At 40.1% G+C, this 27295-nt stretch overlaps 1 protein-coding gene across 4 annotated transcripts in view; it reads left to right on the forward strand.

The window, feature by feature from the left end:
• Positions 1–243: 243 nt before the first annotated feature.
• The window catches only part of MED14 (mediator complex subunit 14), a 35226-nt gene continuing 8174 nt past the window's right edge, over positions 244–27295 (forward strand). For 2 of the 4 annotated variants that reach the window (XM_033147161.1, XM_033147162.1), the window contains exons 1-22: positions 263–444; positions 2498–2524; positions 6004–6109; positions 7860–8033; positions 8657–8786; positions 9154–9282; positions 9622–9729; positions 12062–12194; positions 13186–13336; positions 14353–14464; positions 15744–15869; positions 16680–16758; positions 18595–18754; positions 20315–20509; positions 22419–22553; positions 23506–23582; positions 24196–24359; positions 24471–24617; positions 24729–24820; positions 25022–25174; positions 25562–25831; positions 26685–26822. In XM_033147161.1, the coding sequence (XP_033003052.1) occupies positions 263–444; positions 2498–2524; positions 6004–6109; positions 7860–8033; positions 8657–8786; positions 9154–9282; positions 9622–9729; positions 12062–12194; positions 13186–13336; positions 14353–14464; positions 15744–15869; positions 16680–16758; positions 18595–18754; positions 20315–20509; positions 22419–22553; positions 23506–23582; positions 24196–24359; positions 24471–24617; positions 24729–24820; positions 25022–25174; positions 25562–25831; positions 26685–26822 (2988 nt within the window). Of the gene's footprint in view, positions 445–2497; positions 2525–6003; positions 6110–7859; positions 8034–8656; positions 8787–9153; positions 9283–9621; positions 9730–12061; positions 12195–13185; positions 13337–14352; positions 14465–15743; positions 15870–16679; positions 16759–18594; positions 18755–20314; positions 20510–22418; positions 22554–23505; positions 23583–24195; positions 24360–24470; positions 24618–24728; positions 24821–25021; positions 25175–25561; positions 25832–26684; positions 26823–27295 lie in introns of all 4 variants that reach the window. The other 2 variants (XM_033147158.1, XM_033147159.1) reach the window with 2 other exon arrangements.

Below are 27295 nucleotides of genomic sequence, written 5' to 3' on the forward strand. Positions count from 1 at the left end.
GTCTATGATCCCGTGCAGGCTACCGGAAGGGGTTTCTTTCCGGTCCGCCGCTGTCCTCGGATTGCTTCCGGTGCGGTGTCCGCCCCCAGCAATGGTGGCGGCAGTCCCAGCAGCGGCAGCGCTTGGCGGCCGAAGAGGCGCGTTGTGATCGCGACTGCTTCTCGTTGCCCGCGAGGGAGAGCGGAGCCGGGCGTGGAAAGGACGCCGAAGACCCGCTCTCGTCTCGGCCGGCCGGCTTGTTTCGGTTCCTGGCACAGCAACGATGGCGCCGGTGCAACTGGAAAGCCACCAGCTGGTCCCGGCGGGAGGAGGGCCCACCTCGGCCCCAGCTCCGCAGCCTCCGGGAACGGCGGCGGCGGCGGCCAGCGCCGGCTTCCGACTCAGCACCCTCATCGATTTCCTGTTGCATCGCACTTACGCGGAGCTCACCGTTCTGGCCGACCTGTGAGTGCTCAGGGGGCCCCACCTGCCTACCTTTCCCACCTGCCTGCCTTGCCCACTTGCCTCCCCCCGCGGGACGGTTCACTCTCCGACGGGCCCGTGTTAGGCGACCTTGGCTTATGTAACGCCCGTGACCCATTCGCCCAGGAGGTCCTCCTCCTTTGTGGCTTGTTCTACGTGATGGAGAAGAAGGGTGGTGGTTTGGGGAAGCCTGATCTTCTGGTTCAGTTAGATGAATCTTAAGATTCTCTTAGCACGCTGTGACTCTTAGGTTACCTGGCTAAGATTCATATGTACACCCCAAAATGTAAAGGGTGAATAGAGTTAAACAGTCGTTCAAAAACTTGAGAGTCATACATACAAGTGCATTTGTTAAAGAGCTGGAATTGATTCCTGGTTGAGTTTATGTTTGCTGGCAAACCTAATAAGGAGATCAAGAAGATAAGGGCTAAGTCTTAAATAAAAACTTGTGTTTGCTTGATTGGAAATACTGAATAAAAAAAATACCTTCCAGTAGCACCTTAGAGACCAACTAAGTTTGTTATTGGTATGAGCTGTCGTGTGCATGCACACTAGGGTGTAGGTGACAAGGGTGCTGTGCTCCCAGTTGGATGCTGTATTTTAGTTTGAAGGGTAGCCTCCTTTCACTGTAAGTCATCTGGATGGTACAGACCATTTTGGTCCAGTGCAAGCTGTCTGTGTGTAGACTCTTGAGGGACAGGTGCCATTGGAAGCATCCTATGTGTCTAGATTGCAGCAAGGCCTTTGCTGTCTTTGTATTAAACAGGTTTTCTTAAAAAGAAATTGTATTTATACTTTTCACAAAGTTTCTATTGAGACCTCATTACAATCTCCTGTCACACAGCTGGAACTTCTGTGACAACAAACAGGTGGTTGCTTTATTGTGGCCTTTTAAAATCACTTTCCATTGTGGCTACATCTTTGCAACAAGCTATTTATAGAACCATAGAATTGTAGAGTTGGAAGGGACCCCCAGGGTCTTCTAGTCCAAACCCCTGCAATGCTGGAATCTCAAATACTGTAAATGATTGACAAAGCAGCAGACCCTCTGTGTGGTCTCTGGAGTATTTCTTGTAAGTACCAGTAACAGCCCAGGTAATGAATAGAAGGTTGGTTGGGTGAGATTTTTAAATAATAGATAAATAGCCTTATTGAAGTTAATAGCTTTAATATATTCACATCAACTACTTACTTACCGTAGTTTCTTTCAGGAATATGCTGAATTAGGTTGTTGGCTGTGAAAGTCAGGATAAACCAATTCATTTTTTTTACATATGCATTCACATATAAATTAGACCTATAGTCATATCTGCAAACCTTTTCAAAAGTATTTGCATTTTAGTTAAGCTGCATTACTTTAAATGGGGCTAAAGGGGTTCAAAATATGTTTACTCCACCTTAACTTGTTTGTGATTCATAGCACTAGCAATATAGGGCCCTCTACAAAAATATATTTCAATCTACTTTAAGTGGGATATTGTTATCTTTTTTCTGTTAATGCTTTTGCGGAAATATAACAGACCCATTTATTTACCTTAAGGTGGTGTGAATAAATGCTCCCAGAATTAAAAAATAGTCAGTGTTGTAACTCAGCTTCTATAAGCATCACAATAACAGAGTGCTGTTCGTAATAGTAAAGACACAAGACATGGAGATCTGAAATTAAATGACTGCAAGTTCACACTTTATGATGTCAGGTCACATGTATTTGCACTGGTGTTGGAAAAAGTTTTGGGGAAATCATCATCTGTTTTCCGTTATTTGGACACATGGTAGACATTTGTTTATTATCTGTGTGAAGAAGTTTGCAGTCACATACTGTAGGTATCTGCCTAAGATTTAAATGTACACCCCAAAATGTAAAATGTAAATGAATTACATTGTTAAAGATTGTTAAAAAACTTAAGAATTGTACAAGAACTATTGTCAGAGAGCTGGAATTAACTCATGCTTCCTGTTTAATGTTTTTGTAGTATTTGTCAAAACATAATAATTTGATCTTTTTTTTTACCACTCCAACTCCCCTTCCCAACAGATTACCAAGAAAAACAGATATGGAAAGGTGAGTAATGACAATTGAGGAGGATTTGTAATGAATTTTAATGAAATTTAGGTATTGAATCACTGGGTCAAATATTTCCTTCCTTTAACTTTACCTGAGTTAAAAAAGAATAATAGAGTGTTTCAGTTTTATTAAGTGCCTAGTTTGAAATTCAAAACATTTTGGGATGGTTTACGTGTAATGGCAACCATGATTTGATGCTACAAGAATGAGCCTTGTGGTTTTATTTTCCACCCCTGCCCAGCACTCTAGCTGGATTTCCTCTGTAGTACAGATCCAAATTTGCCACCGCATTCAAATCAGAAAACTATGGTTTGTGCTTTCCTCTCGATCAGGATTACTGGATTATGAAATGTCGTATGAGACTTCACACTACTGCAGAGGAAAAGTCTATGCCAATAAAGGATTAACATTTGTGTAATGTGGGTTTTTAAAAAATACTATGTAACATTAGGGTAATTTGCACTGTAGTTTTCTGATGCCATAGAAACTTATCTAATTTAGCAGCATTATTATTTTTTGTTACTTTTAGTTAGTAAACAAAGGTAAAAACTTTGAAACTGCCAAGCTTGCCCAATACTGTATTTGCAATTGGCATCCATTAATTTTTACTGGAATTGTAGAGTTGGAAGGGACCACGAAGGTCATCTTGTCCAACCCCCTGTAATGCAGGTAAATTTTGCCCAATGTGGGGCTCAAACCCATGACCCTGAAATTAAGAATCTCATGCTCTACCGACTGAGCTATCCCAGTTTGTGAGGTGGACATGTTTCCTTATCATTGAATATCTGGAAGATCCATACAATAATAGAACCATTTGCTTGGTAGCAAATCAGATTTTCAAATAGGGAACCCATCAGTTTTATCCACTTCAGATAGAGTAAGCAATTGATAGGAGATAGACTTGTCTGAATATTGGTGGAATTGCGGCCTTATGCAGATCCTGCTTCAGAATAATTTCTGAATACTAAATGTTGGTCATGATTTGAAACTGTGGGGTTGCAAACCATGGTTAGTATTAACTGTATGTCAATGATATATCTGCAGAAAGTATTGTTAGGAAAATTAATCCACCTCTCCAGCCTCTCTTCTTATAAGATAAGAAATAGGTATTGTTGGTGTCCCACTATACACACCAGCTGAGGTGAGGGCAGAACTAACTTTGCCAAACTAAACTGTAATCACTTGTACGTCTGGCATGTTAACCATAGTTAAGTTTAGGTCAGCATTGGTCCATGAGGCTCTCTGTGCCCATATTCACTTGTATTCTTTGAGGATTTCTTCTAAAACTGAGAGATTTGTAATGCATAGATATTTTTCACACAGTTAAACCTTGTAGCAGTGTTCAGGCATTTGCCTGAAGGTGTAAAGGGTTAAACTGGGTCAGGACACAAAGTTGTCACTCCAAAATCTCCAGGCTGTCACTGCTGATACTTGTCAGTGATTGTAACTCAGCTCTGAAGAGTTTTTCCTGCTTTTTTTTTTAGTGCGGCTGCTTTAGGGAATGTTTTAATTAACTAGCGTGCTGTCCTTCATTGAAAATGAATGCTTGCAGCAGTGCTCTGGTAAAACTGACCAGCAAGCGAGTCCATAAATCTCCTGCATGTACTATTTTATTTGAGAAAATTAGTTAATTGGCCTCCAGTTGTTGTTGTTGTTGTTGTTGTTGTTTTTAAAGCTTGGCAATCTATAATCAATACAATTAGATAGATCAAACATTACAAAAGCAGTGTCAACAAAATGGAAGGCAACTGCACACAATTAAACTACTTAAAAGACAACAGAAAAGAGGGGGAAATAATTTATTTTCTAATAAAATACTGTACCAATATTGAAGTGGTCTGGGAGACCTCCTGAGAAGCTGGTTCAAGAGCTGTGAGAAAGCCTTGCTGTAAGTCCCATGCATGAATCTGATAGGCCACTGGTCTCATCCAGCAGGGCTCTTATGTTTGCAAGTTCAATCATGAGTTTGACATGCTTCTTGCAGCCAAAACCTTCTTCTTTTTTTGCATAATAAATAATGACCTGTCCTGAAACTCTACAAATCAAAGCCAGCAGAAAGCCAGCAGTTTAGATGTCATGTTTTCCACGTACAGGACATAAAACTTAGTAGGCAGATTATTAATATTTAAAACTTAAAGTGTCATGTTGTGCATTCATACTGAACAATAAGTGGGCTAAAACTAAATATATATATATATACTAGTAATGTGTAGCATCCGTATGCAACTAACTATGGGTCTAGTGCCAATAACCAGCTGCATATGATGGCTTTATTACTGGGTGTGCAATACCCAGTTGGATCGCATGCAAAACAGATAATTGCTTTGGAACTAGTTTGATAATCTATGAGAGTTCCTGCAACAAAGTTGAGCATATATACATACTTGAGATGGTCAAGTTAAAATCATTTTGGAGCTTCCTGCATTTTTATGCCTACATATAGGATCAGATCACCTCACTGCTCCTGTTTATCAGTAAAGAGAGCATTAGCATTTTGTTACTATGGGGCATAGAAATCTTTCTGTCGGGGCCTCACACTAACTGCAGCTGTACATGTATTTAAGACAGTTTAGGTTGCAGTTCTGAAGCAGGCTAAAGTGTAGTTGAGGGACGATTGGATGCAGCGTAAGTGCTTCTCTGTCAGAGAAGGAGGCCTATCAGCAGAATAGCACTTAACACTGCTGGAGGCCCCCAGTACAGCTGCAGGGAGCTCCATGAGTCTATCTGTACTACCAGCAGTAAGCAAGGGAAACAGGGCATGTTGGGGGCAGTAGAATCCTAAGTACCCTTGTTCCCCTGAACCCCTTCCCCCCCGCTAAATAAAATGGAGCCCTAGCTATGCCAGCATTGGCATAATGAGGTGCAGTGTGCTGCATTGTGAGGTGGGAGCAGGGGGAAGTATAGCCCCCCACCCCCCCAAAAAAGGAAAGGAAAGGGGGAAAACGTAGCGCACAGCATAGAAGTACAATAAATCAAATCAATCAATTAAAAACTTGGAAGCGGTAATAACTCAACCATAAAATTTCCTGTCCCCACGAGTGCTTCAACAGTCCTACTACAACTACATCATTTTTTGCCTTAGATATTGAATATTTGCATTGTGGTATCTCAGGGATAGCTAATCTCCTGTTCGGATGCCTGACATACTTCATGAAGCAATTTTTCTGTCCCCCAAGACCTCCCCAATTTTGGCAGCCAAACAAAACAAGAAAGGAGATAATAAAATAAAGTAAGAGGGGGTTGTGTGCATGTGAAAGTGTGTATAAGAGTGTGCGGGCAGCCCCTGGAGGGTTCACCAAGAGTGAATGCAGACTTTGGGCCAAAAAGAGTTATCTAATGTATCCGATTGCAATGTTAGTCTAGTATCCCATTCTGCATTTGGAATAACTATTGGCATATCATTCCCCCTTTCATGTGCTGCTTTTTTTCAAAATAATTGAGCTACAGATTTTCTAATGCAATTTGCTTCTTTACAGAAAAATAGAAATAGTGCAGTTTGCAAGTCGCACACGGCAGCTGTTTGTCCGATTGTTAGCTTTGGTAAAGTGGGCAAATAACGCTGGAAAGGTGGAAAAATGTGCGGTAAGTTTGATACTATTCATTAGCTCTCAGCTGAAATTTACAGAGGCAAGGGATGGCTTCTGTATTTCACCCAGCTGAGAAAATTGAGAAAATACGTCATTCATTCATTCAGCCTTTATTGGCATAATTTAGACAATAAAATCATAAAAGCGGGGGAGGAACCATCCATAAAGCATTGAGAGAATAGTTACTGACATTCCACATGTTCAAATATAGTGGTCATAAATTTTAAAAATATTTTTAGTAAAAATGTTACGATATTTTTTTTTTTAAGATACAGTGAATGATTGCCTCTTGGAAAACTTGCCTACAGCTGGGTGGACTAGAAACATCTGAAAAATAGCCTGTTCATGGTTTTATTCCTGATCTTTGGTATAGCATAATCTTCTGTTTTCAGAATGTATTTCTGCAGTTAGTTACAAACTAATGTAGAATAACAAATGACAGCTAAACAAAATTCTGTATCATGATGCAGATTTATATTAAATGTTGACATGTCCCCATTATTGGCAAATGTTTCAATGTGGTGCATGTAATACTAGTGGCATCATATTTGCAGAAATGGTTCCTGTCCAAGATCTTTGCTTAATCTTATGTATCTTCAATGTGTTACTGTAACAATAAAGAGAAATAAGTCATTTAAAGTGAGTATGTGCTCCTAAGTGCCGTTCGGAGCTCTGCCATGATTTCTTAGGCTTTTCTACTTTTAGATTAGCAGTTTATATATTGTGCAAAGATTTTGGCCTGGTCAGGCTTTTCTTCCTGACTGACCTCAGCTTCTGTCTATTCTACTGCCTGGATATCATACTCTGCCCCCACCCCAGCTTCTTCTCCCAACACCTTGCTCAGCTGAGCTGTCACTGGCTTTTAGTAATCAGAAAGCACTTCAGGTAGGTAAACTGGATTTTTGCCTGTAGTTAGTCTGTTTCATTTGGACGCAGGTCAGGGTGGTCTCAGTGTTACATTTCCTGTCATTCTGACTGTCTTGAACAGTGGGCTTGTTATCTTTCCCACTGTATGACACTGCTATATGTATTTCTTGGATAAATCAATCTACAGTGGTACCTCCGGTTGCGCACGGGATCTGTTCTGGAGCTCCGGTCAGATCCCGAGGAATTCGCAACTGGAGGTGCTGCTTCTACGCAAACGCGCAGCACGGTAGTGTAGAGCGCTTCTGGGCATGCGTGTTCGGCGAAACCCTAAGAAATACTTCTGGGTTTGCCACATTCACATCCTGAAGGATACGCACCAGAGGTGTGCATATCCAGAGGTACCACTGTATATGTATAAGGGTGTTCTTTAGGCCATATAACAAGAGCACCACACACATGTTGATCTATTGGGTATGTATTCTTTTTTTTCTTCTTTTTGGTCTTCTCTTCCCTTGATTTTCTTTTAGGGCACTTCCAGAGCTATAATTTTCAAATTGCCTCTTAAAAGGCATGCTCTTGTCCTCCTGGCAGCTTTAGGTCTTTAAAAGGGTCTATAATATGATAATATATTTTTGAAAAGTTTACTTTACCTTTTATTATTTATTTATTATATTTGTATACTGCCCTTCATCTGAAGATCACAGGGCAGTTCACATCACAATTTATTTCATAGATCAGCTGCAATGTTTATTCCACCAAAGGCTTTGACATTTTGAACAGGAGGCGTATAGTTGGCTTTTATGGAGGAGTTTAGATGCGGGTAAATAATTTTAAATGGATTTATGTATAACTTTATATTATATATATATATATTACAGATGATATCAAGCTTTCTTGATCAACAAGCTATCCTGTTCGTGGACACTGCTGATCGTTTAGCATCACTAGCCAGAGATGCTTTGGTCCATGCTCGTCTGCCCAGCTTTGCTATTCCATATGCTATTGATGTACTGACAACTGGGTCATATCCACGGCTGCCAACATGTATACGGGTAAATTGCTGTATAATGTAAAAACAACAAAAGGCTTCTGTTGAGATAACTGATGCCAAATACTTCTGATTGGCCTAAGACACCTTCATTGGCTGAATCATTACCAAATAAGATTATTTTACTCGCTGGTGTACAGTGGTACCCCGTGTTACGCACGCAATCCATTCCGAATTGTGCTACATAACACAGGCGTGCTTAACACGAACGCCCCCCCCCCCCAAACAAAAAACCCGGAGTTAACTTACCCATTATGAGATCCCCTCTTTTTTCTCTATCTAATCCTTTTCTGTCAGTGGCTCAATACATTTCCACTGTTGTTTGTGTTAACAACAGCAAAGGCCAAACTACCTTGTATGTTGCACTGTGAAGGCCACAAAATTTGTACCTTCAATTATAAAAGCAGATGATATTTTGTGAGACTCAACTTTTAAAAGAAAAGAGTAAAAATAATAATAATAATCCATGAAACCGTAGTAAGTCTTTTGCATGAGCCCAGGCTGTTGTGGATCTATAACATGGATGATGAGGTTTGTCCTTGCAGTTTATTCATGTTTACAAAATGGTTGTATGAATTCAGGATAACTTAAATTAGTATGTAAAAATGCACATTTGTAACTTCACAGGACAAAATAATTCCTCCTGATCCGATAACAAAAGTTGAGAAACAAACAACGCTCCATCAGTTAAACCAGATTCTTCGCCACCGACTGGTGACAACAGATCTTCCTCCACAGCTGGCAAATCTTACTGTTGGTAAGCCATTGCACTGATCCCTTCACTCTTTAGTTCATAGAATCGTAGAATCTTAGAGTTGGAAGGGACCCAAGGGTCATGTAGTCCAACCCTCTACAATGCAGGAATCTCAGCTAAAGCATCCATGACAGATGGATTACTCTCAGCTAATTAAAATGTGTAATAAAGATTTATTGATAGAGACTTAAAAGGAATGTCTGAAACTCAAAACTACCAGAAAGAGGAGTCGTTATTGCTAGAGGAAAGGGAATATTTTCCATATCTCCCCCTTCATTATTATTTTTTAAAAAACACAAACAAACCTGAGCTTCTGGAGTTTTATTTTGCTTATGCTTTGTTTTGCACTATATGTGGTTTCTGTTTCTAGCTAATGGCCGTGTGAAGTTTCGTGTTGAAGGTGAATTTGAGGCTACTTTGACAGTGATGGGAGATGATCCTGATGTCCCGTGGCGTCTTCTCAAACTGGAAATTCTGGTTGAAGACAAAGAGACTGGAGGTAATGCCCATAGACATTATGATAGATCTAATGCTTACTGACTTGGGGCACTCACCTAAACTGATGCATTCCATTAACCTCTTCTATTAAAGTAAATTGAGCTGTTTTTGACCATCCCCTCTTAAATGTTGATGGTGTCTGCTCTTCAGCATGTTACTCTGTATCCCCAGCTGCATGTTCTCAAAGGAACACTGCATCAGAAGCCACTCTCCAAGCATTAATACTTTATACTTTCCACTATTGTTTGAGGCTTTTAATAAACCTTTTAAGTAGTGTTACATCATCTTAAAGATTCATAAAAAGCCACAAAAGATTCATTTTCTTTTCTTTTAATGGAAGATGGTCGAGCTTTAGTTCACAGTATGCAGATCAGCTTCATCCATCAGTTGGTCCAGTCCCGGCTCTTTGCTGATGAGAAACCTCTGCAGGACATGTACAACTGCCTACGTATCCTTTTCAATGACTTTTTGTGAACCCATAGAACTAGCTCCCAATCTGAGATGTGAAATGCAGGGTAAGTATATGTGTAGATGGCAAGGATTGTTTGGGTAGTTGACTCAGTAGTTTGTAGATACACTTATGTGTTTGAAAAGCACCCTAGGGGGTGCCTGCAAGCCCTCGGAACTCTGAGCGTCCTCTGGTACACGCAGCTCTGGAAAAGGCATCTGCCTTCTCTTCCAGTGCGCTTCTAGCGACATACATCATAATGATATGTGCACACTAAGCTTCTGGCATAACACAGCAAGAAGCATGAGACATCGTAGAGCTAATCTATTTATTTACACACTATGTACAGACAAAAGCATAATGGCGTCTGTTCTCTCCAGCTCTGAAAGAACAAAACAGAAAAAAATAAAAGCGAAAGTACAGTGTAATAGTACCTGTAGCGGAAGACATAAGACTTGTCTTCCTTTCCCAGACTTGTCCCAGACAGGCATGTGATTTAGAACAATTTCATCTGCAGCATCGGAGGAGTGAAATTGCTGTGACATTATGAAGCTGCAGCTGTTCCTTAGGCCCTGATCTGCTACTGCTTGTTAGTCTCTTTCTCCCTCTTTCCTCGCACAGAAAGATCTGGAACACCTTCAGTTAGAGCAGGGCCACAAATGAGTTACAAAACACAATGACAGCTGCACATGTTGGTAGGATTCCTATTGCATTTCAAAGTATTCTTTAGTAAGGGATTTTTAAAAACTCCCTCCATGATAAAAAATGGCTTTGCATGATCCCCCCCAGCAGTTTTTATTAAGGAATATGATTATTTCCCCCTTCATTGGGAAGAATTGTTTGAAGTGCCTTTGGAATCATACCAATTTGTGCTGCCTGGTTTTGCTGCTTGGTGTCCTTTTCTATGTAGCAGATTTTGTGTTTTTTGGATCTAAACCCAGTCAAAACACTTTTTCTTCACCTGGGTGCTAGAATCCTCCTATCTGCCAATGTTGAGAACATTGATGGTGCCTTTTGACTTGATAGTGGGAAAGGGAAGCAAACATTAGTCTGTTTCTTTCCTTAGTCCTGGGGAACAGGGAAAGTAGGGTGGGAAGGAACAGTCACCACTATCCTTTCTCCCTGCTTGAACTTTTAGATTTTGGTTATATTCTGTACTAAATACAAGAGATTATTACTTGGTGTTCCTGGTAACCTGAGTAGCCATTGAGCTGGGGTAGGGAGGTTGGCATTGGGTGTCCTCAGTATGGTGTAATGTTCACTGTATGCTTATTAACAACATAAAAGGCTAGGCTAGGGAGAAAACTTCAACTTATGGAAACCACATGTTTCCACATGTGCCAGACACAGTTGGGAAAGCATATATATAACTGTCACATGAATAATGTGTTAATACTTTTTAGATATGTTTGGGAGGTAAAATAAGTAAGTAATTTGGAAAAGAAGGCCTAGATTGAACACCTTTATTCTAAGCATAGCATCTCATCTTAATATGTAAGTCACTTGGTGTGGATGGAACATACATATTACAGAATGATAGCATTTTGTCATTGAACCCAAGACACCATACATATAGTTCCCAAGTAATCACTATCCAGGCACTAACCAGAGCTGCTTAGCTTTAGCATGCTGGTGGCGTACAGACCTAAACACTGGGATATTATACAGTAGATCCTGTTAGATTATATACTGTATATACTTGAATATAAGCCTAGTTTTTCAGCACATTTTTTGTGCTGAAAAAGCTGCCCTCGGCTTATACTTGAGTGAGGCGGGCAGTGGGGGCGGTGAGAAAGAAGCCCTTTCTCTCCGCTCGTGCCGCCACCCGCTCTCCCCAGTCAACCATTCCTTAAGAAGCGTACAAGAACGGTGGTTCTTTACTCTCCCCAGGCAGCTTGTTCCATTCCTGAACTGCTTGCATAAATGCGAACTTGGCAAAGGAGGAACAGGAAGGAGCAGCCCAAAGGGCTGCTCGTTCCTCCTCCTCCTCCACAGCGGCAAAGGTGAACCGGCTTATACTCGGGTCAATAAGCTTTCCCAGGTTTTTGTAGGAAAATTAGGTGCCTCGGTTTATATTCGGGTCGGCTTATACTCGGGTATATACGGTATATAGAGAGAATGGGGGCTTGGAGGGAGAGAGATTCCACACAAGAAACCGTTTCCTGGTGTGACTGTCAATAATTGCTTTAAAATCTGCTTAACAAGACCAGGGTTGACTTAGCACGTATATGTTTGTGTACTAAGACCAGCAAGTCTTAGGTTTAGTGTAAGCTGAGAACTATCAAAAGTTGCTCCAATATTTTACTGCATTTACTTAACCTGAATTCTTTAGACTCCTTCTGCTTGTCACTGCAGTTGGAAGTTTTGCATTCACAGACTTTAATGCTGGTTCGAGAGCGCTGGGGTGATCTTGTGCAAGTGGAGCGATACCATGCAGGCAAATGCCTCTCTCTCTCTGTCTGGAAGTAAGTGAAAAAATTCATGAGATCTGTAAATGTTGGATTGACATATTAAATCTCAAGTAAAGCTTGGGAACGTCTATACTATACTAGCATATTTAGATGCCATATTATATTAATTGCCTTTCACTGAAGCATAGGAATTGCTGATCTTTTGGATTTAGAGGGGTTATATTAGTGTCAGCCAAATAATGCACAATTGGTTTTTGGAATATAGAAATTTATTACGATCATTTCTGGCCTTTGATAAGGCTATTGGTCCAATAATGTTTTCCACTTATCATAACATATGTTACAGCCAAAATATTTGCAGTTAAAATTAACGTCTTGTTTATATTTAGTGGTACCTTAAAACAACGTGTCTAGGCTGTTTTTGCATGCTCACTCAGTCAAGTTTTGCTTTATAGAGAAAGCCATCACAGTATTTCAAGCACTATCCATCTGAAACACATAGTCAAAACAGTAAATATTCCCAGGATGTATTCCAAATTAAAATTTAAAAATGCACAAGGATGAGACACAGATAAAACATAGCATTAACATAGTCTCAACAAAATTTAAGAGGCATGGGAAAATAATAAGGTGCCGGGTTTGTGCTGGAAGTCAAAGTTGGCATCAGCTGATCCTCCCCAAAGAACATTTTCAGGTGCATCAGAAGAAAGAAGTGGACAATGGTGATTGTCCAGATTGAGATGGCATCTTAAGTTAGGCTTTATATTGGATCCCACATGAAAAACAAAGTTCTCAAGAATTTGAAACAGCAAATTGTAGTGACTCGTAGGCTGCTATAGGTGATGGTTGTGTATCTGTGAGAGGAGTTGGATAGTGGTTCTTTAGAGACTTGATACAGGAATAGGGCGCTAAACTTCTTGGCACAACACAATTGTATGGTATTGCTTCATAGTATGAAACTGTAAATATTATTCATGTGTTTCAGTATTCTACAGAGGGTGTCTTTTGGCATCTTTATCAGCTAACACAACATTTCTATATTAAGCCAACAGGTGGTTGGAAGAAAAACAGGGACTGCATCTCTTCATAAGGTCACCATTAAGATAGATGAGAATGATGTATCAAAACCGTTGCAAATTTCCCATGAACCTCCCCTTCCAGCCTGTGATTCCAAACTAATTGAAAGGGCTATGAAGGTAAATATTGCCAGGTGAAGTTGGCATATAATTTTAATCAATCATTGTTTTTAAAGTTAATCTCTCTTAAGCAATGTATTGTGTTTGGGTTCATTTGATGTTCATAATGATATGTGATTGACAGGTGGGTGGGCCATCCATTTGCCCCCAGTGCCATTTCTGACTTGGGTCCATCCCATGGAGTCCAAACAGTTCTCCATCCCTGTGCTTAAACCTTCCTTTTACAATCTTGCCACCACCTCCTAAGTGACTGAAACCCAAAAGGTATGTTGGGTGGGAGGCATATGTTACAAATCAATTGTCTGAATCCAGGAAGGCTGACTTGAGACAAAGGCCAGAGTACCTTTCTTCATTAAAAAAAACCCCACCAACCGCAAGTTAGATGAGCTTTGGGCCATTGCTGTGAACAGTGAAGACTGTGGACTCTCTGAGGGGATCATGGAGAGGAGCAGAAGCAGGAGCAGGGGTTTGCAGGCTAATTGCCACTTGGCTGGGCTGCACATGAATCAACTTTGCACTTTCCCCCATCTCAGCCCATTTTTTTCAAAACCTGATTGCAATAAAGATTGCAGTAGTTTGGTAAGCCTGTGGGTAAAGTAAATTATAAATAGCTGATCAGTTTTGAAGAGCCTTATTACTTTGATATTTGTCATGTTGGAAACTGTGGGATGGCAGGCTAGGGCTCCAAATCGCAAAGTTCATTTCCTGTTTGGAGATTCAGAAAAGGACTCTAGTTACCTGTAATGGAAAGACATTGTCGCTTCACTAACCAGGCTGCAGAGATACTTCCTTCCTGTGGTCTTGTTGTATAGAAATCAACATGCTGGATTTAAGAAGAACTTTCTAAAGTCTAACCTTTTTTAAAGTTCTTCTTAAATCCAACATATTGATTTTAGTGAAACAAGGCCAGTATGGGAAGTTTGCCTGAGCAGCTCAAAACACATAGTTTTAAACTGTGAACCCTTTTAGAGTACTTATAAAATACAGAATAACTGCTCTAATTTTTCTTTTTATAGATAGACCACCTATCAGTAGAGAAGCTTCTGATAGACAGTGTCCATGCAAGAGCTCACCAGAAACTCCAGGAATTGAAAGCCATTCTTAAGAATTATAATGTCAATGACAATTGTATGTGATGGTATCTGAACTACATTAATTGGGGGGAGGGGATGTTGTTCTACATTTTTATTTGCCCTTTTTAAACTTCCTTCAAAACCAGAAATTCCTCTGCTAGCCTGCCTCTGGCTAACCTAACCAAAGTTGTTTAATGCACTTTGAACTGAATGCTTCCTTTGGTCCTTCATTGCCTTGAGCATCCCCTAGGAGAGTGACAAAACTTGAGGAAGAAATGAATGGCAAACATTTTCTTATTTCTGTGAGACAAATGTAATGATATGCATAACTAGTGCTTTTCTTAGGAATTGATTTTAGCGCTTTTAAACTCTACTTCCGGGGTCCCCAAACTAAGGCCCAGGGGCCGGATGCGGCCCAGTCGCCTTCTAAATCCGGCCCGCGTACGGTCCGGGAATCAGCATGTTTTTACATGAGCAGAATGTGTGCTTTTATTTAAAATGCATCTCTGGGTTATTTGTGGGGCATAGGAATTCGTTCATATTTTTTTTCAAAATATAGTCCGGCCCCCCACAAGGTCTGAGGGACAGTGGACCGGCCCCCTGCTGAAAAAGTTTGCTGACTGCTGCTCTACTTAAATGATCAGTGAAGATGGGGTTTGGAAATTTTCGTATTTCATTTGACTTGCATTTTAGCTTCTTAAACACAACTTGCTTGTGCCTGATATTGAAAAACTCTTCCTGTCTCATTGTCTGCCCTGTTCAGAAGGGTTCCTGACATTCATGAAAGGCTTTTCAGGGGGCTTGGGTGGGTATAGGTAAGAGGGGGTGAGAAAGTCTTTTTCAAGCAACTGTCTTCCATGAAGGGGAATTCCATTTCATACTTTGATATAGCAAACTCTCTCCTCCCCATCCCTCATCCAGGTCCTGAAATCTCAAAATCAGAGCTGCAGAATGCTGATTTTGGGGTTGGTGGGAGTGGGTATATGGTGCCTTATATGGAAAAAAGCAGCTGGCTTTAGTACACAGATTGATATCTTTGAAATTTGTTAATTAGTGTACATTGAAGTTAGTGAACAAGGATATTCTGTATCCAAACAAGCTGCCAAGGAAAAGGGCAAAGTTAGCAAGAACAGCATACCTTTAAACAAATTGTAATTTTTTTGTGCTCAACAAAATCTTGATTGAATAAAATAGCTTTGATTCAAAAGTACTTAATTTATTATGGGGCTGTGAAGGCTTTTCAAGTTCCGTTTTATTACTGTGAAGTCTCCATATTGCTTAATCAAGTAAAACTTTGTACCTTGATTTATGAATTCTTGATTCTTTAATTTTAGCTTTTATAGAAACGGCTCTCCCCACACTTGTCATCCCTATTCTGGAGCCATGTGGTCGATCCGAATGTCTACACATTTTTGTAGACCTTCATTCTGGAATGTTTCAACTAATGCTTTATGGGATTGGTATGTAAATAAAACTTTCAGGCGCTTCCTTCTAATACCTTCCTTAGTAGAATTCAACTCTCTATTTTTGGCCTTGACGCAAAAAATGAAAATTGAATCTTCTGGTTGGCTGGCTGGTTGGTAAGGATGCAGGAGTAGAAGGTGAATATAGATTAGCATTGTATTCAGTGAATTAACATGCAGCTTACTTGAAGCACAGTGCAGGGTGATGTGTAAAGCTGCCCAACAAAGGAAGTAGTTATGGCTAGCAGCTTAACTGAAGCTGAAAAGAGTATGGTGAATTTGTAGAATGTATTTTACAAGTGACCTGATTTCAATGAGCTGAGAAATGCATAAGCCTTTTGCTCCTTCCTTCATTGCACAGTTTGATAAGCCATTAAGTCCCTAATAAACTGTAGTTTACTGCTTCAGGTGCAAAACAAAACTGACTCGCTCTGAAGCTTTTAATCATGGTTTCCTGGTTAGGACAAAACAGGAAACTGGTTAACTAGGAATGTCTTGGCTGATAGAGGTCTGCAAAGGGACTATGTGCATTAACGAAAAAGTTATTTGTATCTTGGCTTAGTAAGGTGAGACACAACTGCCTGAATGGGGCCTGTGTGTCTGTCTGTGTGTGTGTGTGTGTGTGTGTGTGTGTGCTGAAATTGCATGTTGAACTGTCTTTTATGGCACTTCTTGCAGAGGGTGGTTTGATTTTTAAAGCACCATAAACCTATGAGTGTGCTTTTACTTACAACCCTGGATTTCATTTTTCTGGATAAATGCACAAAATGCCACATTTGAGTAGTAACTAATCCTGTTTCCCTGCAGACCAGCAAACACTGGATGACATAGAGAAGTCAGTCAATGATGACATGAAGCGCATCATTACGTGGCTCCAGCAGCTCAAGTGAGTAATATGTAACTATTCCTGTTGGTGCTGCGCCTATTCTTTGCCTCCAGAACTGTGAAAATAACACTCAATCCCAGAAACTATTTTTGAAAGCTAAACTCCTTCCCCTTCCCTTACTCAGGGTAAGATATTTATGCAGAAGGTTGTTGTCCTTCAAACTCTATGCCAGTTCCCCCTCTTTTTATTGTTCGTAGCAAAAGACATTGTTACAAACTTGCTGATCTTACAAGAAACTGGTAAACCATTCAATGTGATTACACTCTAGTTATAGTCCTCTCGACTCCACTGACTTAACTTGCCTTTACTGTGACTTTATCTCCCTTCCCGTCTCCCTTCCCCTCAAATCAGTCTGCTTTCTTGCTCTGAGTTAGTAGCTCATCATAATAAAAAAAATTATTATTATTACCCCACCCATCCAGCTGGGTTTCCCCAGCCACTCTGGGCGGCTTCCAACAAAAGATTAAAAATACATTAAAACATCAGTCATTAAAAACTTCCCATTAAAAAGTTTGGGAAATGCTCTCTTTAGGGTATGGTCAAGGGGGCAAATAAAATCACTTTGTAAGCTGTGTATCACTAAGATAACATTAACATCACCAAAGTGATAAGTAAAATGGGTAAAAAAGGTCAAATATGATTTACTGTGAAGTGATGCACACACTAGAGCAAAAGACTAACTTGTATTTGCTACCACAGAATGTGGCAATGAGCCACCAACTTGGGCTTTGAAAGAGAAATAGGCAAATTCGTAGAGGTTAAGGCTGTCAATGGTTATTAGTCATGATGGGTATATGCTTCCTCCAGGGATACCTTTGAATATCGGTCACTGGGGAACCGCAGCAGGAGAGAACAGCAGTTCTCAAGTTCTGCTTGTGGCCTTCACAGAGGCATCTGTTTAGCCATTGGTTGGGAAACAGGAAGCTGTGTTAGATAAAACTTTAGATCTGACCCAGTAAGATTGTTACAGACTTAGGAACCTAGTTGCCATTTTGGCAAAGCTGTTAAAATTTAAAATACTGCAGCAATGTGGCTTTGAAAGTGGAAGGCTCTCTAAAAATGTCCTTATTTCCTTCCAGTAACTTTATTTACAGATGCAACAGAGCAAAAGAAAACTGTTCATGCTAGAATTCCTTATTTAAAATTTTTAGGTTTGCTTGTGAACATATTAGTTAATAATTTTATTACCGACTGGTGCCCACAGATGATAAATAACTCAGTTACTATGTGGTATTTTATACCAAGGAGAGAAGCAATTGCACATTTAAGAGCAAAAACAAAAGCAGATTGCAAGCTACTTTTGGTAGGGACTAACTTATCCCTACTATATATTAGGCACCATATAAATTATCCCAAATAAGAATTGTATTTGTGTAACTTGCAAGTTCCCAAATGTGACAGTCCTATATACAAGCAAAATCTCATAAGACTTGCTAATGTTGGGTTTGTGTTGTGAATACACATGTAAAAGCCTCCATTCCTATAGTTATGAGCCAGTAAACATGGGTTTACTACCATATGTACAGTTGCCAGGCAGCTGCAACTAATCTTATTCAAATGTCAAGTGTGTGTGTGTATAAGGTACATAAACATGTCTCCTACCTTCACATCTTCCTTTTGAAGTACACATGTAAAGTATTTTAGATGTTCACCCCCCCCCCAAAATCAGAATTTGTATAGTAGCCCTGTGAGAACAATTTTTTTTAATGCAAGTCCTGTTCTGTTCTGCATGATTGCAAAGAGGTCAAAAGCAGTCTAGAAGGCAAATTAGCAATGTTACACTCTATCTAATGCAGGAGTGCCAATGTTTTTGTATGTTCTTTTTTTCCAATTAAGGTTTTGGCTTGGACAGCAGCGTTGCAAACAATCAATAAAACATTTGCCTACAGTCAGCAGCGAAACACTACAGCTAGCTAATTACGCTGTGCACCCTGTGGGAAATCTCTCCAGTCACAAACTCTTCATCAAGCTCACCCGACTTCCACAGTACTACATTGTAAGTGAATGTGGAATCTTCCTATGAACTGGGCCCTTAGAATGAAGGAAGCAAAATGTAATAGGCTAGCCGTGACTACTGCTTTGAATTTTTTACCACTTTGAATTGCAAGGAACATTGCAAACCAGCATTTGGGAGTTGTTTCATCACCACCCCTCCCACTTTGCCCCAGTGGCTGCAATTTTTTCTTTTTATTTCCTAAAAGCATTCTGTACCCAGTGGCTGCGTGAGTGGAAAGCAACTCGTGTAACTGCTCTTTCTCCTCCCCTCCTCCCCATGTACCCTCTGGGGAAAAAACCCTCCAGGGAGTCTGAATAGTGGAGGTTGTCATGTGGCGTTGAAGTGGGAGATTGATGGAATTCTGGCAAAAGGATCTTGCCCAGTGGACCTCCTGCTGGAGCAAGCTTCCTGCACTCCGTTTAAGGCGATTCTCTGCTCACTGCAGCCGCCCATAACACAGCCCTTGGATTTGGGGAAGAGAAATATAGGCTATGCAGACTGCTTTCCAGTTGCACAATCATTGGGTGCAGTTTATTTCTGACTAGGGGAAAAAGTTAGGGGGGGGAATCATGTTGAGAGGCCACTCAGTCCTCCAGAGAGTGTGATTGGAGGCTGCAGAGAGGATGAGAAGAGAGATTGGTGGCTAACCACTTATTGCACAATTATTGGGTACAATCCAATTTAGTTTAACACTGGCAATGGCAAACTTCTATATTCTAATTGGGGGACACTGTTTTTGACAGAATTACATATTGCACATATTGTTGAGTCCAGCAACATAGTAAGGAAGTACACAAATTTTAAAATGAAACTATCTTTTATAAAAATGCTTCATGCGAATTAAAAAAGGTGAAAGTGTAGAATCTATTTTTTACAACTAACAAAAATGTTCTTTGAGTAAAACTACAGGCATGTATTGATTAAAATTTGGTAGAGTTACTAGTGAGTAGGCTGCTTTGGGGCTGGATCAGGGCATGGATCAAAGAGGTGGGAAGCTAGGCAAATTTAAAAAGTTGTAATTGGTGGCAATACATAGAGGGCTTTTTTTGGTCATACGAGTGCTTGTGTATTTGAAGTAGGTTTCTTCTGTTTGTATTTATTTATGAGCAGCAAATCTCTCAGCTCCCCTCATGTCACAATTAGCTTTTGAAATGCACCTCCATTTCAAAAGCACTTCATTATGAAGTATTTGTGGTGGGTAGTTCTTAACTACTGTTTGATATGCAGAACTAGTTGTGTATAATTTACCCAAGTCATTCATTTGAAATGATGTCTGCTTCAATTCCCCACCCCATCCCCATTTGATTGGAATTTTTTTTCTAAAAGTCATTGTTGAGTCGTTTACAAACCATTCTATAAACTGTAGTTTGATCATGGCTGTGTTCATGCAAATACCCAAATTGTGTTAGCTAGAATGTTTAAACGTGTGAACTGTGTGCTCATTATGAGAGTTCAGGTTTTCCTGTTGCAAACTTTTTTTAGTGCTTTCTGCAATGACAGAGTTCTTAAATCTGTGAAAATTATCAAGCTCCCAATGTAATTTTTTAAAAAACGATTTAGGTAGTAGAGATGATTGACGTTCCCAGCAACCCCACACAACTGGAATACAAGTACTACTTTCTTTCTGTGAGCTATGCTGAAGGAGATGACAGCCCTGCCACTGCAGTTCTGCTGCAGCAATTTAAACCAAATATTGAAGAGCTGGTTTTGGACACAAAAAGTGGGAAGCAAGCAAAAGGTGGCACAAAGCGCAAGGTATGGCTTTGAGAACAGGCACAGTTTTTTAAATTGGCATTTCCAGAGAAGTACCAGTCTGTTAGGGACTGGTTAAACCACAGAGCCTAGGGCTTGCTGATCAGAAGGTTGGCAGTTCGAATCCCCGTGACGGGGTGAGCTCCCGTTGCTCGGTCCCTGCTCCTGCCAACCTAGCAGTTCGAAAGCACATCAAAGTGCAAGTAGATAAATAGGTACTGCTCCGGCGGGAAGCTAAACAGTGTTTCCGTGCACTGCTCTAGTTTGCCAGAAGCGGCTTTGTCATGCTGGCCACATGACCCGGAAGCTGTACACCGGCTCCCTCGGCCAGTAACACAAGATGAGCGCCGCAACCCCAGAGTCAGACATGACTGGACTTAATGGTCAGGGGTCCCTTTACCTTTACCTTTACCAGTCTGTTACAGCAAAAAAACAGCAGAGAGTCTAGTGACACATTAAAGGCTAACAATTTTATTAAGGCAAAATAAATAACCAGCTTTATTATGGCATAAGCTTTATGCCATTATAAAATTGTTAATCTTTAACGTGCTACATGACCAGTTGTTGTTTATTTAGCTTGTTTCCTACATAAAAAGTCTTGAAGTGGAATGCCAAAATACAATGTATTGCCATTTTCAGAAAACCTCTCAATTGCAAAACATCACCACCACACCAGATACGTTAATCTACAAAAATCATTTACCACATATGCAATCTTTCCCCTGCACAACACAAGCATCAACACTCAGATTATCCTAGCTGAAGGTAAGCAGATAATTAACTGAGGTACATCTTGGCTTCTGGCTGAGTGAATCATGGTCAAGAATAAGCCTGCGCAACTAGATTTCTTTGGTTACAAGGCAGAAATGGAAGAAATTGGGTTTGAGGAGCATTCCAGTATCCTGCCACTCTAGCCATCATTCTCCATATTTAAATAATGGTACTCAAATTACCTGAAGTATTTAATGACCTAGTCCTCTATGCTTCAGTAACTTGCATATAGTTTTAGAGAAATTTTCAGTGTTTATGTAAGTAATGCTTACTTACATCTTTGGAGGCAATTTCTAAAAGTACATTATAGGAGCATGCTGTTGTTTGGCACAGCCACCTAGGAACCTGAGTATTTAGTTTGCTTACCTGACATGGAAACATTAAATCATGAGGATAGATGCACCATCCTTTACTAGTATGTGTGTTTTCTTGAGTAGTAACTTTTAGGGCTGTAGAACTGATTCAGAAAATGAATCAATCCTTTAGCTTTTAAACTGCAAGATTTCATGGGAATAAAACTATAGTTTTGAAGTGAAAATATGTTTATAGAAGCATGTATATGTCTCAGCAAGCCCTGTCTGAGGAAAAGTAGTTGTCCAGCCTCTGTGGGCCCCTATGATAGAGGGCAGGGCTAACCAACTGACATGACCATGATGTCGTGTGAAGTATTTTCACACCATCTTAAATTCAAGCTGGTCTGCAAAGTACAAATGTTTTTTTTTACCTGCAGAGTTTCAAACTGTGAAGGCAAAGGAAGCATTTCTCTTTCTGCTTTATTTGCCCACATGATTTGAAATCTGACCACTTGACAAAGAAAGCAGAGTTTTCAGCCATTGGCAATCTGCGTTTGGCAGGGATGGGTTCCACTTGGGAATTCCTGAGTGGAACCTATCCTATTGAGGCTTGCCAGAATTTTGGAGCCAGAAATTTAAAAGACACCGAACACAAAACCCTCTTGCCAAGCATAATGGAAGGCTCCAGATAGTTCCTTTGCAGCTGCCCCACATTGTCAGAGGCATCCCTGCTATTGCTTTACATGAAAAAGGCGAGTTCGGTGCTGTGACCCGTATGCCTGTAATTAGAACTTTGAACCCAGCTTTTAATTGCACCTGGCTAAAAGAGGTTTCCTGCTATTCTCTAGTTGTCTGGTGATCCGTGTCCTACTGAACCCAAGAAACCAAAGCGGTCTGGAGAAATGTGTGCCTTCAATAAAGTTCTAGCTCACATTGTAGCAATGTGTGATACAAATATGCCATTTATAGGACTTCGTATGGAGGTAAGTAGCCAATAATTTTTGTTGTGCGAGAGACGGTCGTGTTGACAAGTCTTTTTAAACGGGGACTTTTTTATGGAAAAGAGTCTAGACCTCAGCTCAATATTAGGGAGGAACAATTAGACTTTATAGCCATTGGAGATGAAAGAGACTCTTGCTTTGACTTTCCTGTTCAGCTATGCTAACTTAGGCACAAAGCCCAGGACTTGCCAGAATGTGAAGAATTTAGTCATAGACCAGAAAGCATTGTGCTCAGCTTGGTAAAACATTTTTCTAACTGCCATAAATATCCCTTGGTGTGCTGGGTTTAATTGGTTTTAGGGATGACTTGCGTGACGAACCTTGGGACTTGCAAATAATTTATTTGTGTGATAATTTGGGGAAACCATTATGTAGAAGAAGTTGGATGCATTATGTCAGGGGTAAGGAACCTGTGGCTGTTCAGATGGTGCTGGTTTACAACTGCCATTTTTATTATTGACCATGCTGGCTACAGGTTCTCCAACACTCTGTTAAGCTGGAAAGGAGGAGGTGTAGCCATTGTTGGGAGTGCAGTTTCTAATAATCTAATGGGTGAAAGGTTTAGAAAGTAGATTGAAGCAGAGTTCCCAGCAATAATCTGCAATGAGGTAGGAGCACAGATCCATCACTTAATGCTGCAGATACATGCCAGGTACAAGGAAGTTCAACTTTCTCTTAAACCCTTGTGAAGGGCTTCTCAGCCGGTCATTGCCTCTGGTACCATCTGAATCACTACCTGTGTGATATATAGCTCATACTGTAGATGCTAAGGATCACGTAGGGCATTTAATACCCTGTATTAGGACTGAACATGTTGTGGAAGTTTCACTTGGCTGAATGGGCCAGTTGTGGTGGCAGGGGGTATGCTCTTTAGCCTGGACTTTTCTCTTGCTATGAAAATATAAAAAATGTGATTTGATTTGTTTTGTTTCAGTTATCCAATATGGAGATCCCACATCAAGGAGTCCAGGTTGAAGGAGATGGCTTCAGTCATGCTATTCGTTTATTAAAGTAAAGAGATTATGCCACACTTTCATTAATGTGTACAATATTCCATGAGTGATGGAAGGGGAGGAAAGTATTTAATATACAACATGTTGTAGAATTAAAACTCATCTTATATTATACATTTATTCATTTATAAAACGGAAAGTTTTACAACAATAGTTGTAGAGTAAAAAAAACACCCACCCATCTTCAGACTGTTTTTTAATGCATACATAGTGCAGAAAAGTGGCTTGACACTAATTTTGGCACAGTAATTTTACTTCCTGCCGCCCCTTACTCATCCTTAATTTTTCTTACCTTTATTTTATGTAGCAGCATCCTTGAGAAGTATCAAAGCCGAACAACAAAATTTCACTACTTCCTCGTTGCTATGAATTATGCAAATTTTCTTTTTTCTCCTTTTTTTAATTGATTAAAAATTGCATAAATTGCTGAAAGATGATACCTCAGTATGCTGTTACTATTTTACACTTTTCTAGTAACTACAGAGTTTCCTTGCAGGGACATGTTTTATTGTACAAGTTGTGTCCTCCAGAAAACATTGAGCAGCTTACGTTGAATTTTTTGGCTGTGAGACTAAAATAAGTACATGGTCTTACCTTATCCTTTTCAACAGAATTCCTCCATGTAAGGGTACAAGTGAAGAAACCCAGAAGGCTCTAGACCGTTCCCTTCTTGATTGCACTTTTCGATTGCAAGGTAGAAATAACCGCACATGGGTTGCTGAACTGGTGTTTGCAAATTGCCCACTTAGTAATAGCACTTCCTCCAGGGAGCAAGGTTAGTGTTCCAACTTGCACTTGTTCTGTCTTGCACTTCCCTACTTTCTGCTTATGTTTTCTGTGTGGCAATGTGATTTGACCATTTTGGACCATTTCTTTCACTTTGTAGGACCTACCCGTCATGTGTACCTGACATATGAAAGTCAATTATCTGAACCAGTTGGTGGACGAAAAGTAGTTGAGATGTTCCTCAATGACTGGAATAGCATTGCTCGCTTATATGAATGTGTGTTGGAATATTTCAGATCCTTACCAGGTACATAAATACATTCTTCTTCGTTCTTATGTTGCTGTATGAGGTCTACCGAAACAATTCATATATCTATTTTTGTATCTTTCCCCATCCACTTTCTTTCACCTTATGAAGAAATACCCAGTCATCTGAAAGTTTTCTCGGAGGTCCGAATCTACAATTATCGGAAGCTAATTCTTTGTTATGGAACTACTAAAGGAAGTTCAGTAAGTATTTTTTTTGGAGCAGGGATAAACCCGGATTTAGTTTCACTTTGCCTGATTTCTAGCTTGTCTTTATGTACCAACCCGGAATTGTGGTTTAAAATAAATGCTAGTCATTTTCTAAATAAGATGAGTTGTGAAACAGTTGCTTGCTTAAATGTTGTTGGATTATTTTCCATTAATACTCCTACTTGTTTTTTATAGATCAGCATTCAGTGGAACTCTGTGCACCAGAAATTCCACATATCATTAGGAACAGTTGGACCAAACTCAGGTTGCAGTAACTGTCATAATACGATTCTGCATCAGCTCCAAGAGATGTTCAATAAATCACCAAATGTAGTCCAACTTTTACAGGTAACTAACCCTTCTCCCCAACCTGCCCTTGGAAGAGAAATGTTTGATTTAAAATGCAAAAAGCACCAAAGGACAAATTCTATTCCCAGTTCTCAGGAGTATCATTTAGCACAAGAGGCCAATAATGACTTGTGTGTAGGGCTGCAGGGGAGAATAAGCTCATTCATTACATATTTAACCTGCTGTTAAGAGTTTGCTTCTGAATTTTAAAAAAAAATATGAGTGGGAAAGGGTGATATGAACATTTAAATACCCAATAAATAAGCCAGCAGGTTCTTACCCCTGGTAAAAACAACTTTAAAGCTGCATTTATGTTGATTGTTTCTAAAGGCTAAGTATATTTAGTTAACTATTGTGAAACTAAACAGGTTTTGTTTTTTCTTGCAGGTTTTGTATGATACTCAGGCTCCATTAAATGCTATCAATAAGCTCCCAACTGTGCCAATGCTGGGATTGACACAACGCACCAACACTGCCTACCAATGTTTTTCAATTCTGCCTCAGTCACCCACACACATCAGGCTGGCCTTTCGGAACATGTACTGCATTGACATTTACTGTCAAAGCCGTGGGGTGGTGGCAATTCGCGATGGAGCATACAGCCTTTTTGACAACAGTAAAATTGTGGAAGGCTTTTACCCTGCACCAGGACTAAAGGTTTTTTTTATCTTTATTTTACAGTGTAATTAAATAAGGCTGAGTTCCCATTAATATTTCAGAAAGTTTTGCTTAAGAGGAAGTAAGGGGCTGGCAACTGCAGCTCTTCCAAATAAATGTTATTTTTAGGACTCTAGGTTGTCCAGTGCTAAGGGGATTAAATAGCCTGCCCTACATTTTTAAAGGATATAATGACAGTGTTGGGTGTGGGATTTGGACAGTAACATCCTTCAGATCACTTTTGGGTGTTTTCACAACTGCTACTCAATACTTTTTGGCTACTGAAAGCCAAATTCAGGTAGCAAGATGGAATAGACTCCTGCCTGAGATCTTGGAGAGCTTCTGCCATTCAGAGTTCTTGCTGCTGGGCTGAATGGACCATTCTGTGACTTAATATGTCATATCCATCATTTTATGGCGTTTTAAAAAACTTGAGTTTTCTATGAGTTGCTTCAAGTGAGGTGCAGCTGATCTTATCAAAGTAACTTTCAGCTTGCTTCTGTCCTGGATGCCATTTTTTAATGGTACAGAAAAATCTTTAAAAGGAGTACTTTTAGAAGGCAGCCCTGTATCAGGAAGTTTTTAATGTTTGATGTTTTACTATGTTTTATATATGCTGTAAGTTGCCCAGAATGGCTGGGGAAACCCTGCCAGATGGACAGGGTATAAATAATACAATTATTTGTGATTTATGATGCCTTTCATGGAACAGAATTCAGCTGCTTCTACGGACACTGACTAGCTGAAATAGTTATAAAATCCTTGAATATTGCTGTTAAGATTGATCTAGATGTCTGGTAGATACAATAGGAAGACATGTTGACTCATAAATCTGAATACTCTATATCCACAGACATTCCTGAACATGTTTGTTGACAGCAATCAGGATGCACGAAGACGATCTGTCAATGAAGATGATAACCCACCATCTCCTATTGGAGGGGACATGATGGATTCGTTGATATCACAGCTTCAGCCACAGCCGCAGGTTGTATGTGTGCATGCGTAGATTGAACTCCCAGTATAAGGCTAAGCCCCTACGATTTGACAAATGTGTATGTCCACAAGATAACAACAGCAAGTGAGGTCATATCCTCCTTATTGTACTTGCATAGCAATATTTGTAGCTCTTCCTGGCCAACAGTAAGTGAAAACTAATACATAATAACATATTTTAAAATGTAGTGGTGATTTATGAAGGCCTGCCCCGGGGGGGGGGGGAGATGAGGATGGCAACTGACATCTCCCCAGGCCTTAGAAATTGCTAGAGCATATTCATGGAATGCCAGAAGTTCTAAGTATTCTGTCAGAAACCCCAGTGAACCACTGTCAAGTCAGTGTAGACAGGTACTGAACTGGATGGAGTAATGGTCTGAATTTGTGTAAGATACGTGCCTAACACATCAACGTGTGTAAGTTAGAGTGGATGTTGATGTCCAGTGTGTAAGCTGCTGGCTAGAAGCA

Source organism: Lacerta agilis, chromosome 4 (assembly GCF_009819535.1).
Source record: "Lacerta agilis isolate rLacAgi1 chromosome 4, rLacAgi1.pri, whole genome shotgun sequence".
NCBI lineage: Eukaryota > Metazoa > Chordata > Lepidosauria > Squamata > Lacertidae > Lacerta > Lacerta agilis.